Source organism: Leptosomus discolor, chromosome 3, assembly GCF_034619465.1.
Source record: "Leptosomus discolor isolate bLepDis1 chromosome 3, bLepDis1.hap2, whole genome shotgun sequence".
Lineage (NCBI taxonomy): Eukaryota > Metazoa > Chordata > Aves > Leptosomiformes > Leptosomidae > Leptosomus > Leptosomus discolor.
In genome coordinates, this window is record NC_141393.1 from 24,839,870 (window position 1) to 24,857,658 (window position 17,789).

The 17,789-nt window shown below is 40.9% G+C and overlaps 1 protein-coding gene across 7 annotated transcripts in view; it reads right to left on the reverse strand.

Annotated features, from left to right (window-relative positions):
• The window catches only part of NRXN3 (neurexin 3), a 969,254-nt gene that overhangs the window by 742,476 nt on the left and 208,989 nt on the right, over positions 1–17,789 (reverse strand). For 6 of the 7 annotated variants that reach the window (XM_086462626.1, XM_086462625.1, XM_086462624.1 and 3 more), the window contains 2 exons: positions 10,645–10,946; positions 3,346–3,507 (listed from right to left, as the gene is read on the reverse strand). In XM_086462626.1, coding sequence (XP_086318752.1) covers positions 3,346–3,507; positions 10,645–10,946 — 464 coding nt within the window. Of the gene's footprint in view, positions 1–3,345; positions 3,508–5,304; positions 5,329–10,644; positions 10,947–17,789 lie in introns of all 7 variants that reach the window. The other variant, XM_086462622.1, reaches the window with a different exon arrangement.

The following is a 17,789-nucleotide window of genomic DNA, read 5'->3' on the forward strand; positions in this document are numbered from 1 at the left end:
GAGATCCTTAGGGTAAGTCTTCAATGAATGCAGAGGAGCAGGAATAGACCATTCTGCTTTAATACCTCGAGAGATCAGTACAGGGCTTGTCAGGATCTTCTTCACCATTACATACAGCAATACAATCCACTCGGGATGTGCTATGTCTCTGGAAACAGGCGATTACATAGCTAGGACTTTGGTAGGAAAAAAAGAGCATTGCTCTACCAGAAAGCATAAACTGAAAGGAACAATATTTGCTACTATGGTCTATCCTACCCCTTTGTCTAACTTTCTTCACTTAGAATATTTTTCTTAAAAGCTCAAGCTCCTCCAGTACTGGCTGATGAGAGACTAAGCATCCTTCTTGGACACAGAGAAAAAAAATGTAAAATGTGACCTATAGGCATTGATTTATGAAACACACTGCCATGCTATGCAGAAAGCCAAGTAAAGTTCCCTGTAGCCAGTTCTGGAACCAGAAACATTATAGGCACACAAGCACCGCACTAACCCAGTTCTGCCTCTTCAAGGATCAAAGCTGGCTGCCCCAGGGGGTCAGTCTGATCCCCACACGTATTCTAGCTTTCTCAAGCCAGCTCTGGTTTCTTTTATTCCATGCTGTATTGCATTACACAGATATACCTGGGCATTTCAGAAGTAAACATAAAGAAAACACTAAAAAGAACCATCCCCTAATTCCAGGTGGATCTCTGGTTGATCCTGCTACCTTCACCATCAGTGTTTTCATCGCTAGCAAAAGAAAAGAGGAAACCAACCCTGAGACGATATTCACAAGGCAAACTAGTTTCTGCTCAACTCATCCAAAGCTCCACTTAATGAAAGCACTGCCTGCTTTGATGTCTGAGAATAACTCACTACATATGCAATGAGAACCCTTCTCAGCCTGTACAGGCTATCTATTCTGGTCAGACCCTGCTCTGTGCAGGTATCAGTGTTACTGCAGCACTTCTGGATTTTGACAGTCATCTAGGGCTGCTCTTTCTCCATTAGTCACAGCTCCCCAACACCTCTGTTTGCCAAAACCAGAACTGAGGAAAAGCACAACAGTCAGCTTCCTTACTCTTCCTAGTGACACCTGTGGTAACTCATCCTGTGGCCTACAGGGTCTGGAGGAACGATGGAATGGAAATGCAAAGTGCTAATTAGTAACATGGTTTTCCTTTTGAAATACTACATTTCTCTGTTCATCCCATTTCCAGGAGCCTCCCCTGACAATCTTGCACTACACTTATGTTTAGTGAACAGTGTATACTGGATTTGTCCTCAGAGACCTGGCAAGGTACATTTTGGGCAGGTTTTCACAGCAGCTAAAAGCATTACCGGACCACTACTAAGAGCAGATTGCTATTAAGCAGACTATAGGTCAAACCAAGCAAGCACCAGCCTGTCTTTAAGTCAAGACAGCTGCTTATATGCATCTCCTCTCACTGCCTAGTCAAGTGAAGATTACAAAGCACATTCTGATTATCTGTTTTCTTCCTCTTCTTCTCATTCTTAAGTGGTTGCTTGGGTTTTTCTTCTCATAGAGCATTATGAGCCTGGAACAGCTATGCAAGTGGTTCTTAGCACATTGTGCAAGCTAATAGAATACAAATGATTATATAAATAATAAAGCTGATGAAGATTTTCTTGTCGCTACTTTCTCTGCTCCATTGGCTTGACTTAAAGCACACATAAAAACGGCCTCTGCTAAGTGTTATGTTCATAGCATCCATAAATAAAATTAAGATCCTGATTTAAAGAGACACTAAGAATCTGTATCTGCTCTTGATTTCAATCAAACTGGGTTGCTCACTGCCTATGAAAATCAGGCCCAAGGCTCTATAGATGAAAACAGAAGGATTTGATCTCTCTGTGACAGTTCATATTCAGCAGGGCAGTTTCATTTCCTGTGTAAGGTGCTCACATGCCCTTTTCCAGTATATGTGCACCCCTTTAACTAATCCAGAGGTCAGGCAGGAGAGCAGCTCCAGACTCTGACAGCCATTGCTCACATCAAAGAACTGGCACATAACATACAACCCCTGACACCACGAGTTGAGCATCAGTAGGATGATAACTTGTCAGGCAGTTACAGCCACAGAAAAACATCTAGCACAGCATTGCTGTTTCCATGACTCCTCTAAGAAAACTCAGTTCTGCCCTCCCTCTGATATTAAATGTTTACAAAAAGACGATATTATGACAACCCTCTGGGCTGCTAATACAATTAGACCCACTCAGCCGCAGCCTGTGAAAAACAGTATTAGTACAGAACCACAACATCAGGGAGAAAACCCTTGCAAGAAACCCTCATTCCAGGCTAGCTAGGAAGGTGACCGACAGAAAACTTAAGCTTGTTTTTCGGTAAGCTTTCTACAGCACATTTTGGAGATGTCAATATCTGTATCACCATTAATCACAACAATCATCACAAACTCCATTGGAAGAGACAGGAAAGAAGACAAAAGCTGACCGCAGGGCATAACACCCAAGCAACTGCACCAAGTTTTGGATTTGGGCTGAGGCTTCATCTTGGGTTTGTTTTTTTTTTTTCCTTTTTTTTTTTTTTCTTCCAAGGAACACTATTCTAGTTCCTGCTGCTAGCCAGGCAGTCCAATCTCTGTTACCCATGTGTGGATTGTCTCACAGTTGTGGATTAACTACATGACAAGGGCAGCCAGACAGTGTGAGACAACCTGGTTTTGGAAGCAAGCTAGCTATTCCTGACCAACGCAGCAACTCTACTACACGGACTTACTGACACAGTATACTTCAAGTCCATACACCAACATTATTGCCACATCTCAATTGTACCCTCATGCTTCATTCTCCTCACATATTTTACACATATATTTTATGCTACCTTCAACTTTCATTTTTCCTGTTTATTCTAACTCTGTACCTTCCTGGAAACTGACAACTAACTATATTCCCAGGTGAAATCCAGGACGTTAAAAAATTCCCTAAATAAACTTCTGATTACAATTTTTTTCACCTAAAAATACTGCTTAGCAATCAAAGGCTGTTTATCTTTTTTTAATGGCTATTGCCTCAGTGCCTGGAAGATTGTCATGCTTTCTTCTGAACAGTTAACAGCTTACAGAAGACACCTCTCCCACTACCATGGGTATTTTTTCTGTAATCCGAGCACTAGAAGTCTGATTCTGACCATAAGCTCATGAGTTTTGCAGCTGATGCCTTCTGTCCAGCTGAATGACAAGTTTAGTCTTACAGAGCTATTGTAGTATCAGCACAAAATTCAGCATCAGGGAAAGATGTTGAGTGTGCAATGAAAGGCAGGAAAGTGCAATGACTGAAAAATCAAAAGCACCGAAACGAGAATTAATTTGAAGTAGTTACCTCTTTGAGGCAGCCCATGAAGTTGTTGCTTACTGGAGAGCCAGGTAAATCAGCAGTACTGGGGCTCCCTCCCACGTAAAAGAAATCATCCGAGCCCAGCATGGTATAGTCCTCCTGCGTGTAGCCCGTGGTGGTAAGGATGCCATCCACAGAGATTGTCACCTGTTCAAGGGACACAACAGACAAAGAAAATCCCAGCAATGACCTTACAATCCTGAACGGAGTAAGTTACCTCCCCTATATTTTTATGTCAGTTTTATTAAGGATTTTGCTGAGATTTGGTATGCATTTTTTTAGTTTAGCCAAGCTCCATTTTCTGGTCTGCTTCACCCACAATGGAAATGCTCCAGCATCTGCTTCTCCCCTTTCTGGTGTATCAGCACTGTCAGGCTGACCTGGCAGTCTACCCATCAAGATGCTTTCTATCTATTCAGGCCAGAAAATGGAACTGTCCTTGAAAGAGATTTCTCATATTAGCTGATTTTATGATTAATTAGTATTTATTTTAATGATTACAGTTAGTTATGGTTGTTAGTAAAAAAAAAAAAAAAACCAAAACACTAATGAAGACGAGGTTGGTATTTTTTATTTTTTATGTTTCTTTTGCTCACAGCACACTGACAGTCATGCATTCGGGGAGGGTGGGGGGAGGATCTCACTTTCAATACATTATGGATGTGCATGCCATGTACCTAGAGAGACACACACCCACCACCAAAAAAAAATAAAAAAATTACAAACTAACTCATAACCAAAATATAAATAGGAAATAAATCAAAATAAAATAAATCAAAATAAATCAACCACACACCAACAAGTGTGAGAGAAGCAGAGATGAGAGAGAAAGAAAACAGAAAGCGTGCACACACTGCACTTTGACATGTCATGCCAATATATCTGGAGCCCAGAAAGATGACAGGAAAAAAGAGAGAAGAGAGAGAGGGAGAAGGAAAGAGTGAGAGAACTATTTCACATTTGCATGCAATCAAAAATAAAAATACCAAACAAGCCCCATAACAATCAAAAAACTCAAAACCAAACAGAAATGTTCCCAAAACTTCTAACCCCAAACACATGAAGGGTGAAGGGGGACGGAAGAAGAGGGAGGGAGGGGAAGGAGCAAGTGAATTTGATGTGTTTTGTTTAGATGTTGTTAGTGGTTTAAAGGGAAGATGGAGGAAAACAGATTGAGGCCAGGAGGAGACGGGCGAGTCACCAGACGTGGACATGCCATGCAGAGTGTGTACTGAAACAAACAACCGGCTGAGCTCCTGTCGGCCACGGCAGGTAGAGGTCAGAGAGAGAGAGAAAGTGAGAGAGCGCAAGAGCAAGAGGGAGAAGGAGGAGAGAAAGAAGAGGGAAGGAAATAGGGGAAAATCAGGAGAAAGAGGACAACTCCGGCCAGTTTGCCTGTAATAGCCGTTGCCACAACAAAAGGATGAGAGAAAAAGAGAGCCTTCACCACCACGGACTAGAGGCCCTGCAATGGTTCTGATCTAGAAACCTTCAGAGTAAAAAACAAAAACCAAAAGGGGAGAAAAAAGCAAAATGAAAACAAAAAAAAACCCAAACAAAAAAAAAAAAAAAAAGAGAGAGAGAGAGAAAGATAAACTCAAAAGCAAGGGACAAAAACCCCAACAATTTATCACTGGAATGGAAAAGAAGAACCAAAGAGGGAAGTGAAGAAACCAATGAAAGGAATGTCCAAACCCCATTTCCAGAAGTTGTGTTAGTTGATTGTGTTGCTCGTTTTTCCATTAAAAAAGAAGAAGAAAAAAAAAAGTGGGGGAGGGGAAAGAAGTGTTTTCAATGAAAATAAAAATAAAATTAAAGGAAGAAGTAAGTATAAAGGAGGGGGGAAAAAGAGCGGGTAGGGGGAGGAAAAGGCAGGTAACACACGGCAAACCCAAAAAAAGAGACAATAAGAATGATATCTACCAGACAATGTAGTTTGTTTACCATAGCGTGTCCAATGCCTGAGTGCTTTGCGGAAAAGGGGGAAGAAAGGAAATTAAAAAATTGTGAACAGAACGATTGTTAATTAAAATAACTAAAAGCAAAGATGAGTCGTTAGGGTGTTAGTACATTAGTTGGTTAGTAAAAATGACACATTGCATGAATGGTCTAGTGTTAGTCTTTCAAAAAAAGGCGTGGGGCACCTGAGACACACAAAGTGAGAAAGAGGACAATATGACCAGGACTCTATGGGGAACCATGCCATCTATACTGTAAAGAAGAAGGGTTCTGCCTAGTCTTCCCACCCTGGTATTAGTCATTAACTTCAACCCTCATATACATTATCCAAGACTGAAGCAAAGTTAAAATAGTGCAATACTTACTCTTCAAGTGCCCATCAAGGTGCTTGCCTCAGACAAGAACCTTACCCTCAGAGATATACACGCACAGTACACAGTTCGCCCCTTCAGCACAAACCAAACCATGACTCCCTTCTTCCACCCACCACCACCCACCTACATATCCCTGCTCCTCTTCCAAGCCTCACTACCCTGAAGTGTTGCAGAGTATCACAAGCAGGCTAGTATTTCCTTTGGCTGGAGGACACAGATGAAGATTAGTCCAAGACTCTGATTCTTCCTTCCACGTTTCCCAATCTGTAGGTTTCATTACAGCAGGTGAGTTTGTGACTTTCAGGAGAAGCACACAAAAATGCCTGTGCTTGGCTGTTTGCCTGTAGCTCACTTCCGTTATCCAAAAGTGTAGGAACTGAGCCTCTCCTACTGTAGGAAGAAATTGTGTAGGAAGAAATGTGTCGCTTGTGTCAAGGTTGAAGACAGAAGATTGACAAGATTTAGTGTGCCTCCTGTTATATTGCACCTATATTACGGAGAAGCTAGGAGAATTCACCAGTCAGTTCACTTAGTTGGGTTTAGCAGAACTTTGCAGATGCTTTGTTAATCTCTCTCCAGGCATGCAGATGCCAACTGTTCTAACCTACACATTGTTTCTTGTTTGCTTTTTAGCAGCTGGGGAGCTCAAGATCTTTATAGCAGAATTTGCACGGTGACTAACTTCAGCTTTAATAGAGAAGTGCAGCCCGTGGAGGCTCCAAGTCCTTGTTGCAGTGTGATTGAAGTTGGTGAGAACTATCCTAAATTACACAAGCAAGATCTATATTGCCTCATGTAAAAACTATGCTTGCAAATTTCAGAGTTGTGCGTTGACTAAGGAAATAAGTTTGTGAAAACTTTGTGGCATTGAACATAATGTCCCAAGTCTATTTTAATTGTCTATGGGATGAAACAATAATATTCTGTACCCGGGTGTAACAAGCACAAACCCCTGAATTCTTCATCAAGGAAGTCTTACTCGCAGTGATATCTTGTGTTACAAACGAAGGAGCTGGAGTATGGGACAGGGAGGAAGAACATGCTAAAAATGAGACTGTCAGCAGCAGACCTGCAGACAGACACAGGAAGCCTGACCTTCAGTCTCCTCCAGTCCTCCTCCTCCTCCCATCAGACCACACTGCCCCAAACACGCTCTGAAAGCCCTGGTAAAATAGTGTCATGATCCTATTTCTAGTAAAGGTTTCTCACAAGGCAGAAAGAAGGCTTAGTTTTAACTGAAATAATAAGATAAATAAACAAGGAGATTTGCTTTGACATTAACAATCACTACTCAAGGGAATCTGTGGGTTCACTTGGTTTGTCTCTAAGGAGATTAACTGCTGTGATAGTCATTTGATCTAAAAAAAAGCAGCACTTAGTGCTCTCCTAGCTTAGCTACAAAACATTTAACAATTCCAAAAAGTACTGGGCAAAAGTCCAGCTATTTAAAGTTCTGCTCTAATTCTAGGAACAGCCAAAAAATTATGCAAATCCTCCGCTACCTTCTCCCAATCCCAAAAAGAGCAGAGAAAAAAACTAGATGGCTTCCTGAAGATGCTGATAGCCCATTTACCTGGAATTGTTTTAGTTTGGAGTGTATTCTTGGAATTTCTAATTTTTTATTATTTTTAAGTTAATTTTAAAGAGAAATATATTTATCTCCAGTGCAATGTTTTCAACCAATGACAAGGAGGCTACTGATTTCCTTATAAAGCTTCAATATTCAGGGGCAATGTTGTTTTTTTTTGGGGGGGGGGTGTTGTTTGGGTTTGGGGTGGGTATTCTGAGGAAACATAAGCACAGCCAGAAACAAGACTTCCAAGTGACCTATATTCCTATATTATGCTGCAACTTTACAGGTGAATTTATGGTAAGAAAGATGCAGAATAGATAATTTCTTACATACAAGATTATTTAGGATGTACAAAATTATATTGGACACAATAAAGGACAAAATGCATAATTTTATAAACAATAAATAACTTTTGTCCTTTATTACATCTTCTATATGAAGAAACCAATGGACTTCACAGGTTCACTGTCTGAAAAATGGTTAAGTATTTTACAGATAGAGAAACATTCACTCAAGTACACACAGACAAAACCAGGAGACATAAGCTGCTGGAAGCTGCTGTCAGAATGGAGAAAAACGAAACTCCTTCATTCTGTGCTTTATTTAGAATGGTGTCTTCATCTTTTTGTTGTTGTTGTTGTTAAATGAAGCATTTATAAGGTCAAGCTATTGAGTGACCATTCTCAGTTGCTTCCTGAAAAATGTCCATAACAGGTATTAATTACTTATCAGTCATTCAAGTTTTAAATCTTTTCCAAACTCTTTATCCTGAAGACTGAAAGGTTTTAAGACTACTTCATCCCTAGTAATATCAATTAAAAGTAAGAACGCACGGGAGAATGCACAGGACGTGACAGGAAGGCTGCAGCATTCAAGGTTTCTCCTTAATGAAAATTGGTTAAACTTACCAATAATTTTTGGATGATAACTTTCAGGACTAGCAGGATTGCTTCTCCTCAAGGCCTCATCAATTCCAATTTCTGGGCAGTTTTAGGTTCTGGGTCAATGTCTTAACTTTGAGACTGAACTTGATCAAAAGTTAATATGGAAGTATCCAGGAAAAAGATGACAAAAAAACCCCAGCCTTATTGAAATTTATTGGTTGAACTTATTCTGTCATGCATATCTATAGAATTGGACTCCAAATCACCTCCAGTACTTATTTTGAATTTAAGACTGGCCTTTCTTCGAAAAGAGCACAGCCATCTTCTTAAAGCATCCTCTCTCTTGCCCAATCAAGTTGGACCCTTTCAGAATTTAAGATCACATGAAAACATCCATAGTGAATAGATCAGAAGGATTAGAAATCTGCCATGCTGCTTAACTGGCAAGGGTCTCACCTGCTTTCTAATAATCGCCAAAGCGCCATCCTGGTCTAATCAAAGACAAAGAGGCATAGATATATTTCCATTTAACCATGGACCAAGAAAAAAAAACACTAGCCAAAACATTAGGAAAACAAAGTGAGAGCTTTCCATCCACAGTTTTGTCTGTGACCCTTCCTCTCTTTCTGCTTCTTCAAGATCCAAACCAACCCTGGCATGAAGCCAGGATGCATTTTGCTTCAGTCACATTTTCCCATTGAAAACTGATTTACAGCCTCAAAAAAATCCTAAAATGTTAGCCAGTAAGCTACACTGAGATATTCAGAGACCAGCCATTCTGAAACCATCTAAAACCAAAAAATGCATCAAATAAAGCCATACACTCTGACACTTCCAGACTGACAAACCTCAACCAGTTGGTGCATCTCCCTCTACTGGACTGATGGGAACATCTGAACGAAATAGGATCATTAAGACCCATCCACTGCATAAGAAATTAAACTTGCATCTACATATAAACTATTGCAGACTCATGTTGCTATAAGTAAGAACCCTGCAGTCTCATGAAAGTCTTGTGAAGTCTCCTCTTTCATCAAAGACTCAAATATACTGAGCATGTAAAAATATAGGGAAAGGCAAGTAAGTATCTTCAGCCCCAAACACAAATATTTAAAAGAAAGATATGAAATCCTCATAATAGATAAATTATCCACTGACATCTACTTGTAGAGACTGTTTCTGATCCCTGGCACTGATGATCCTAGAGTCACAGACACAATTTATCTTATCTACTGTAAAATGTTACCACAAAAGCTGTTTTCTCAGCAAATGACATTGCATAAACCTAAATAAAACTATTAAATGTTGTGTTAATAGTCACATTAATGAGCAAATAAACAGATCGTGTTGTTTTCACAAATAGATTTTAAAATCTTAGTTTACAAGCTGTTTCTGCTGCCTTTACCAATCAGCAAGATACCAAATAGCTCCTATTCACAGTCTAAAACCTCATTTATCATGCAGTGGATGGGCCTTAGCGATTTGATATATTCACCAGCTTTCAGAGCAAGGTTATTTAACTTTATCTTATCTATTTATGGCTGAATTTATATTTCATGAGGAAGGCTTCAGGATTTTAAGACTAGCCTGCTACCAAATACATCACCTGATAGAGTTGCCTGCTTAGAAAAGCAGAATACAGATGTGCAAAATTACAGTGGTAAATTCAGAAAAACTTTTCCAAAGTGGAATTGTAGGGTGCTGGATCGATCTGAGTTTGCTTGGCTTTTTTGATCCTTCCACTTTTTCAGTCCTCATAGCCAACAGAAGAGTCTCACGGGCAGAGACACAAGAAATAAAAGTAGAATCTCGTTATAGAAAGAAGGGGGGGGGAAATCAAAAAAGAAGAAAAGAAGATCAGAGAATCAAGAAGATTCAGAAAGACTCCAGCCAATTAATTCCAAAGCTATAAAGTTACAATAATTACACACGTACCCACCAGCCTGCATACCTGCACACTCACATGCACACACAAAAGAAAAGAAAAATTAAAGGACAAATAAAAGACTTCCAGAATTAGAATTATGACATCATGGCAATGGTTAAACCAATTAACAAAACTGAAAGAAAAAGGAGAGAGGTGTAGAGCGTTGGCTGTTGGAAAAAGACTCTGTTCCTACAGTAATTAAATGCAACAAGAACATTACTGATAAGATTGAATCATAATTAAGAAATAACAAAATAAAAAAGGGAGAACAGAAAAAGAGAAAAGGAAAAGGGAGATGAAAGTAAAGTTATGTCACACGTTTTTATTATTAAATCAAACTGGAAAAAACCCAGAAAATTAATAAAGTGGAAATGAAGATACTGCAACAGGGATAAACCCATCAACTAATGTTTTTTCACTGTTCTTTAGACACCAAGATCCAGAAAAGGTAGAGAAACTCTAGCAATTCCACTGAGCGTCCCCATTTCTTCATTACTCTCTCCCATCTGCCTGTCCCAATAAAACAGAACAAAGTTTTCCCCAGCATTTTCTCCCCTTCACCATTACCTGCCGTAAGTTGCGTGTCACCTTAACGTCATGCCACGCGTTGTCATTGAATTTGCCATTGACCGGCTCCACAATGGCCTCGAAGGCCCCAGACCCCAGGTTAATGACCAACGAGACCGCACCGTCTTTCAGGGCCAGGTTGACATAATCAGCTGACTTGCCGGTGTGCAGAATGAGCCCATTGCGTTGCCATGTCTTGAAGGAGAGAGTGATCTCATCGCTGCTGCTCTGGATGGGGTTTTGTGACAGGTCATAGCAAAGGTACTCGGAACCACGGAAAGTGGCCATGTTCTCATCTCGCGCTGGAAAAAAAAGGAAAGCAAAAGAACGAGTCAGCAGTCAGCCAAGGAGAGATTTAAGGTTGTAATGAAATTTCTAAGCAATCCCACCGCACTGTTAATGTTCTATACAACTATATATCATGACATGTTAATGACTGTACAGATCCTTTTGTAATATGACTATCAAGAGAATTAACGGCAGGGTCCTCACCAAAGAATTTCAGTGCTGTGTTTTCAGTTTCACTGCAGCACTGTCACCATAGGGACCGTTCAAAAGTATGTAGTGGAGTCTAGGAAAAGTACATTTGAAGACACTGCTGCTACCAGACACTTCGCACCCTGTTTGGGAAAATGATGGAAAACTCTACTATTCACAACATGACAATCACATACGCATTGTTCCAAAAGAAACCAACATTTCCCAAAGATTAGTATTTAGATTCACTGCTAATGTCATCTGAACTTATCTTAACTCATCTGTCAGGCAATGTAAGACAGGCATCAGAATATAATCCTGATAGAGCTGCCCCTTTCTTTCAACTGAATGAGGGACCAAGCAGACAAGAGAGCCATATGAAGCACCCTATAGTTTCCTTCTCTGAGAGCACAAGGGAAGTCCACATAAAACATTTTGTCCACAGTAGTAAGTAACGATGTTGCTGATAAACACATCTCAGAACTTTGTCTGTTTGATCCCTTATCCAGAAAATCTGTACTAGACAAGCATATCTTTTTCATACAGCAAAATTAAACACAGGGGAATTATTCACAGCACGTGACATGAAACATTTCCTCATTAAGAAAAAAAAATCTCTTATGTAAGGAAAATCACTGAACTAATTTGTTAGCAACTGGAGGCAGCATTTGAATACCATAAAAATTCTCTGTGTGAGCTGGAAGCCTGCTTCCCAGTACCTGGGTTTCCACAGTCACTCAGAGCCAGCTCTGCTGCCATAGTGCACTCAAACAACTCAAGACAGCTGTGTACCCGGTTTTGCCCCATGGAACAAATACAGAACAGTGATGGCAAAGCTTGCAGAAGGGCTGTCTATAGCTTATTCCTACCAGTGCTATCTGGGGGAAAACGGTACTTACAACAGACCTTATACACATTCCCCCACTCCATACTGCAGCACCTTTGTGACTCCCAGCTGTGAAAGTGAGTCTGAGCATGAATAACTAGATGGTACAAGAAGTGAAGCTATCACTGCTTATGATCTACTCCATAGGGCAAATGCTGGTGCTATTGCCGTTGACATTAGTAGCATTTTTCTGCTTCATTTTGTCTCATTTAGTAATCCTAATACAGATTAGCCAGAATTTATTAGTACAAGAGTGAAGGGAAAATACTTGTCATAGCCATTCTTGAAAAAAAAGTACATGGTAAAATCTGTGCCCTCTCAGCATGAAACAGTGGTGACAAAACTGCATAATGTTGCAACATGAACATATATCATCCTTAAGTGACAGGTCTGCTTTAAGCAGCGACTTTTGCAGTCTTGATTGAGGGTATCACAGAATGAACTCATTAAAAACCTGGGCACTTCGAAGGCAGCAGTAATATGTGTTTGTACTTATGCGTCTATACACCCCTGAGAGCAAACAGTAAGACAAGCTATTCCATGCAATAGTACAGGCTGGAAGCCAACTGGCTCAAAAGCAGCTTTACAAGAAGACCCGAGGGCCCCAGTGGACAAGTTGAGCACAAGTCAGCAGTGCCTGCCTGTTCAGCAAAGGCCAGATGCATCCTGGGCTGTATTAGCAAGAATGAGGCCAGCAGGCCGAGGGAAGCGATTCTTCCACTAATGGACACTCATGAGATCACAGCAGGAGTACTCTGTCCAGTATTGAGCTCCCCTGTATAAAAATGGCTTCAACATACTGGAGTGAGTCTAGCAAAGAGCTACCCCAACACTCAAGGTGCTGGAGTAGGTGATGTGTACGAAGAGGTTGAGAGTGCTGGGTTTGTTCTGTCTCAAGGAGAGAGGCAACTCAAGGGAAATCTTATTGCTCTCTGCAACGACTTAATGGGAGAGCATAGAAAAGGTGGGGCCAAATTCTTCTCAGAGATCTGCAGAAGAAGGATGAGAGGCAACAGACATAGCTGGAATACAAGGCATTCTTTTTCTATACGAAAAAATGTTTCATCTTGAGGATAGTCAAACGTTCAAAAGGGCCTAGAGAGACTGTGAAATCTCTGTCCTCAGAAATACTAAAAACTTGATTATGCACAGTGCTGAGCTGCCTGCTCTAACTGGACCTTCTCTGAGCTAGTGGTTGGACTACATGGCCTCTGGAGGTCCTTTCCAAATTACTTGGTTCTGTGATTCTATTCTGAATACATTTAACTGCCACCAAGGAGTGCATATGCTTATGTCAGTGTTCAACCAGCCCAAGCACTGAGGTCTGATATTGATTGCAGTTCTGGAAGTCAGAGCCGAGCACTTAACAACCCTCTCCACGGTGATAATTCCCCTGCCTAGTCACTCCTGATCCATCTGAAGGGAACATGTTACAATCAAGTTGGACACATGCTCTATGTACCTGTGGGTAATTCCCATCAAATAGCCAGTGTCTGAGGGCAGGAGTCAAACATGATCATTATGACTGAGTCTTTTTCCCACAAACGTAGAAGTGTGAAGCACTGAATACACATTTGACGTCTCTGGGAAGGGGGGCCCAGAAGGTTCATTGTTCAATCAGTACAAGACATATTAATAGGGCTCATTTTCACTTTCTCAGTCACTTAGACGAAATCTCACCGGTCTACTCCGTATAAAGAAGGCAAAGAGTAGATTAGAAATCTGAACAGCAATTTAAGGCAACCACTGCAGACTCATCAAAACAGAGCAGAAAAAATTCAGAGATACTACTCTTAACAGTGGTTTAATATAAGGTGCTATCAACCCACCTCTGCGTGCAACTACGTCATCTACCTGTTTCTTTGAGCCCTCTGCTGATGACCCTTGTTACTGATGGTATTCTGGACCTGATCCATCTTTGTATCCTTCCTGTTCTTGAAAGAATGTCAGCTATTTCTGTTTCATATGTTGTTATAGGGTTTTTTCTTCTTCCTGTGGCTCCTCTGGACAGACATTCAAATTTGCAGATCATCGCACATTAAAATCTCTCTGGGGTTCACCAGCCAATCCAAATTCATGCCTGTCCACCCCATGTCTCATAAACACAACTCGCAGGGTCAACATATTCAACCACTAATTCCTAACAGTTTACCAGTGGCCATGTGGATGAGTGGTTTACCAGTCTCATGAAAGGCTTTAGTGCATGGACTAGCCTCCAATCACTGGTGAACTTGACTGTGTATTTCTCCAAGCTACAACACAGTCGCCTGTGTCAGGCCACATGAAAGGTTTTTTACCAAGCACAGCCTTTCCATGCTGTCCTGCCTGTTAGGATGCTCTGACATACGTGATGGCTATGACCATAAAGTACACGAGAATTACTAGACAGCATGGAATGGAAAAAGGGATACAGGTTCTTTCCATAATGTATGAAAAGAAAAAGCCCTGAGTAGGCTGTAGGTCTCACAATATTTCCATATGTTTTCAGGCACAGTCTGGTGAAATCTGGAAGACCAGAGAGTCATGAACCACTTGTTATTTGTTAGTTCATGACCCTTGTGCTGTACCTTTCTGAAGGCTCCACAAATTGCACTGTGATATTTATGGCTTCTATATTCTTTAAACAGCAGTAGTGTACCAAGAAGCCTCTGCACAGCAACACAGCTAACCTAGAATAGCTACACTTAAGGCCCAACTCAAAGTCAACAGAAATCCTCGTTTTATGTTACATGAAACAATAGCTCAAATCCTGGTTTTGCTGGGATGGGAAACCTTGTATATAGTAAGTGCTATTAACTTGAATTGATGATCTAGCTGTTCAAATATAACAATGCAACTGCGTAAAATTACATTTACTTAAAACAGCATTTAGAATTTGTTTGCAAACTCTTGATTTACACATGATTTGCAAGAATTAATTTTTAACTCAGTTAATACTAAACAGATTTACAAAAAAAAAAAAATCAGAATCTGGAAACAGGTTATCACATGTAAGAAATCTTCAATTTCACTCATTAATATTAATCAAAACTCATTATTTATTTTCTAACACATTCATGTAACCAAATTCTCTGCAACAGCTGGGATTTGCAGAGATCCAAGACCTATACAAAACTCCACATCCAGACTTAAACTCTTGACATATTCAAAGCCTCACAGAAGTCACCAGAGTAGAAGCAAAACCCAGGATCTTCAAACTAACCAACACAGACCTTTTCCTTGAATGAACTGAGTCACCCATCACTTTAAGAAGCGAGAAAACGTTATCCTTTTCTGACTAATCACTAACAGGCACAGCCAGCACACTAAGCAGTTACCATCACCACCCCACTGCAAAGCCAGTTTTGCAAGTCTCAGATCTCTACCTGTTCAAATCCCCAAATCAGTTATCAGTACATACTGCAGGCTGACAGCAAGAAGAGAAACAAAAACATGGCCAATAACTACCTAAGCCAAGCTCCCAACTCTTCACATCCCTGCAGAAATCCCAGAGCTTGCTGAATCTCAGGTTCTGGGAAGAGGTAAAGACTCAGGATCTTTCCATATTGTGTATGCCTATACTGCTTGTTCAGGAGAGCCAGATGGTAATTTTAACTTCAGTTTTTATGTGCAAAGATGTTGCTATGTGTTCCTGTCAAAGCTCTTTCTACAAAGGAGGACTCAAATACTCAGAATTCACAGCAGCACTAGGAAGCAGAGAAACCTTGGGCATTTTGATTATGCATGAGGAAACCAATGCACAAACATTTTCATGGATTTACTCATGGCGACCAAGAAAATCAACAGTAGAGGAAGCATTTGAGTTCAGGAGCTCCTAGCTCCCCATCCACAAGTTCTCATACATTTGTGGTGGGGAAACAACCCCCTGTTTTTCTCCTGTCCCGCCAGGAAGTATCCCCAGCAAAGAGTGTGGAGCAGAGGAGCCTACAAAGTTTTGGATCACACCTGAAAATAAATACTTCATGACTGTGACACTGAAAATAGCAAATCCTAGAAGCACTGATTCTGCCCAGGGGCATGAAGTATAATACTCAACAAAAGCAGCAACTCATGTAACAGGATTTCTGGCCTCAAACGCAATTAAGAAATATTTAGAAAAATATGAAATGAACAGTGACCTTCCTGAAGTCTCCTGAAGAAAACTTCAAGTATCTCTCTCAAAAACAAAAGTCACGTGTTCACCCTTTCACCTTCTGTTAAAACCCACTGCATTACAGGTGTACACTGAGGCAGTCCCCATCTCACTGGGGTTTGGTTTACAGCCAACATTGGAGCATGTCTTCTGTCAGAGAAAAGCAAACTCTGCTTCAGAATTAACAGCCACTCCAGCATTTGGTGGGATTTACCTTATCTGAGTGGTTTGCTGTGCTTTGCACAGAAGAGCTGGTGCTGTCTGATAATCTAAGAATGGTCTAACACTGTCAAGCATCAGGCTTCTCTGCCAAAGCCATGTGCACTAATGACAGTGGCAGCAGAACAGCTGGGTACTCCCTTAACCTTCTGTCAGACAAAGGTCAACAAGGAAAATAGTATTCACAGGAACCTTTTCTCCCTACCATTTAACAGTTCTCTATAACTTCAGAAAACCCTACAGGTACACAACTTGTCTCAAGAAAAAAAACTGCTTCCGAAGTTGGCCACTGACCACAGAACGGTTATCAAAATAGAGGACTACCATCCACCATGGCAGGAAAAAAACCCCCCCAACCTAACCACAAATCCAGAAGGAAAAATATCAATGGACTCAAAAGGTATTATGGATAGACAATTAAGTTAGTGCAATAAGGATGTATGTCATGGTTTAACCCCAGGTGGCAACTAAACACCATACAGCTGCTCACTCACTCCTCCCACAGCAGGATGGGGGGGAAGAGAACTGGAAGAGTAAAAGTAAGAAAACTTGGGGGCTGAGCTAAGAACAATTTAACAATTGAAGTAAAATAAAATAAAAATAACCATAATAATAAATTGTAGTAAAAAGGAAAATAAGAAAAGAAAAAAAAAAAAAAAAAAAGAGACCCAAGAAAGACAAGTGATGCAAATAAAAAACAATTGCTCACCACCAACCAACCAATGCCCAGCCAGCCCCCAAGCAGCAGTCCCCGGCCAGCTTTCCCCCTAGTTTATATGCTGAGCATGACATCACATGGTATAGACCATCCCTTTGGTCAGCTGGGGTCAGCTGTCCTGGACACGTCTCCTCCCAGCTTTTTGTGCAGCCCCAGTCCACTCGCTGGCAGGGAGGTATGAGGAGCAGAAAAGGTCTTGATGCTGTGTAAGCCCTGCTCAGCAATTACGAAAACACCCCTGAATTATCAACACTGTTTCCAGCACAAATCCAAAGCATAGTCCCCTACTAGCTACTATGAAGAAAACTAACTCTACCCCAGCCCAAACCAGCACAATATAACACAGTGTTATAAAATAACACTCAGAAGGCCTAAGTGGAGGCAGGAGGTAAGAAAAGGCAGAAGTTCTCACTGTTGGCATCAGTCCTGCTGCTTGAATGATGGGCCCTCCTCACCTGAGGACATGCTAGTGGAATCAGTGCAATATTGCAGCAGAGCTGTGGTACTCGGTGGCTATGCACCTACTGCACTTGGACATCAGCTGTGCTTTCAGCAGCACTACATTTTAACACAAGGAAACTATCTAATTTATTTCTGACGGGATGACTGGCTAACATCACAATCCTAGTAAGCATAATTGAACTCAGTGTTTCTGGGATGAAATTTTGTGGCAGTCGTCCTGTACTGCTGAAATTAACAGGTATCCCTGCTCT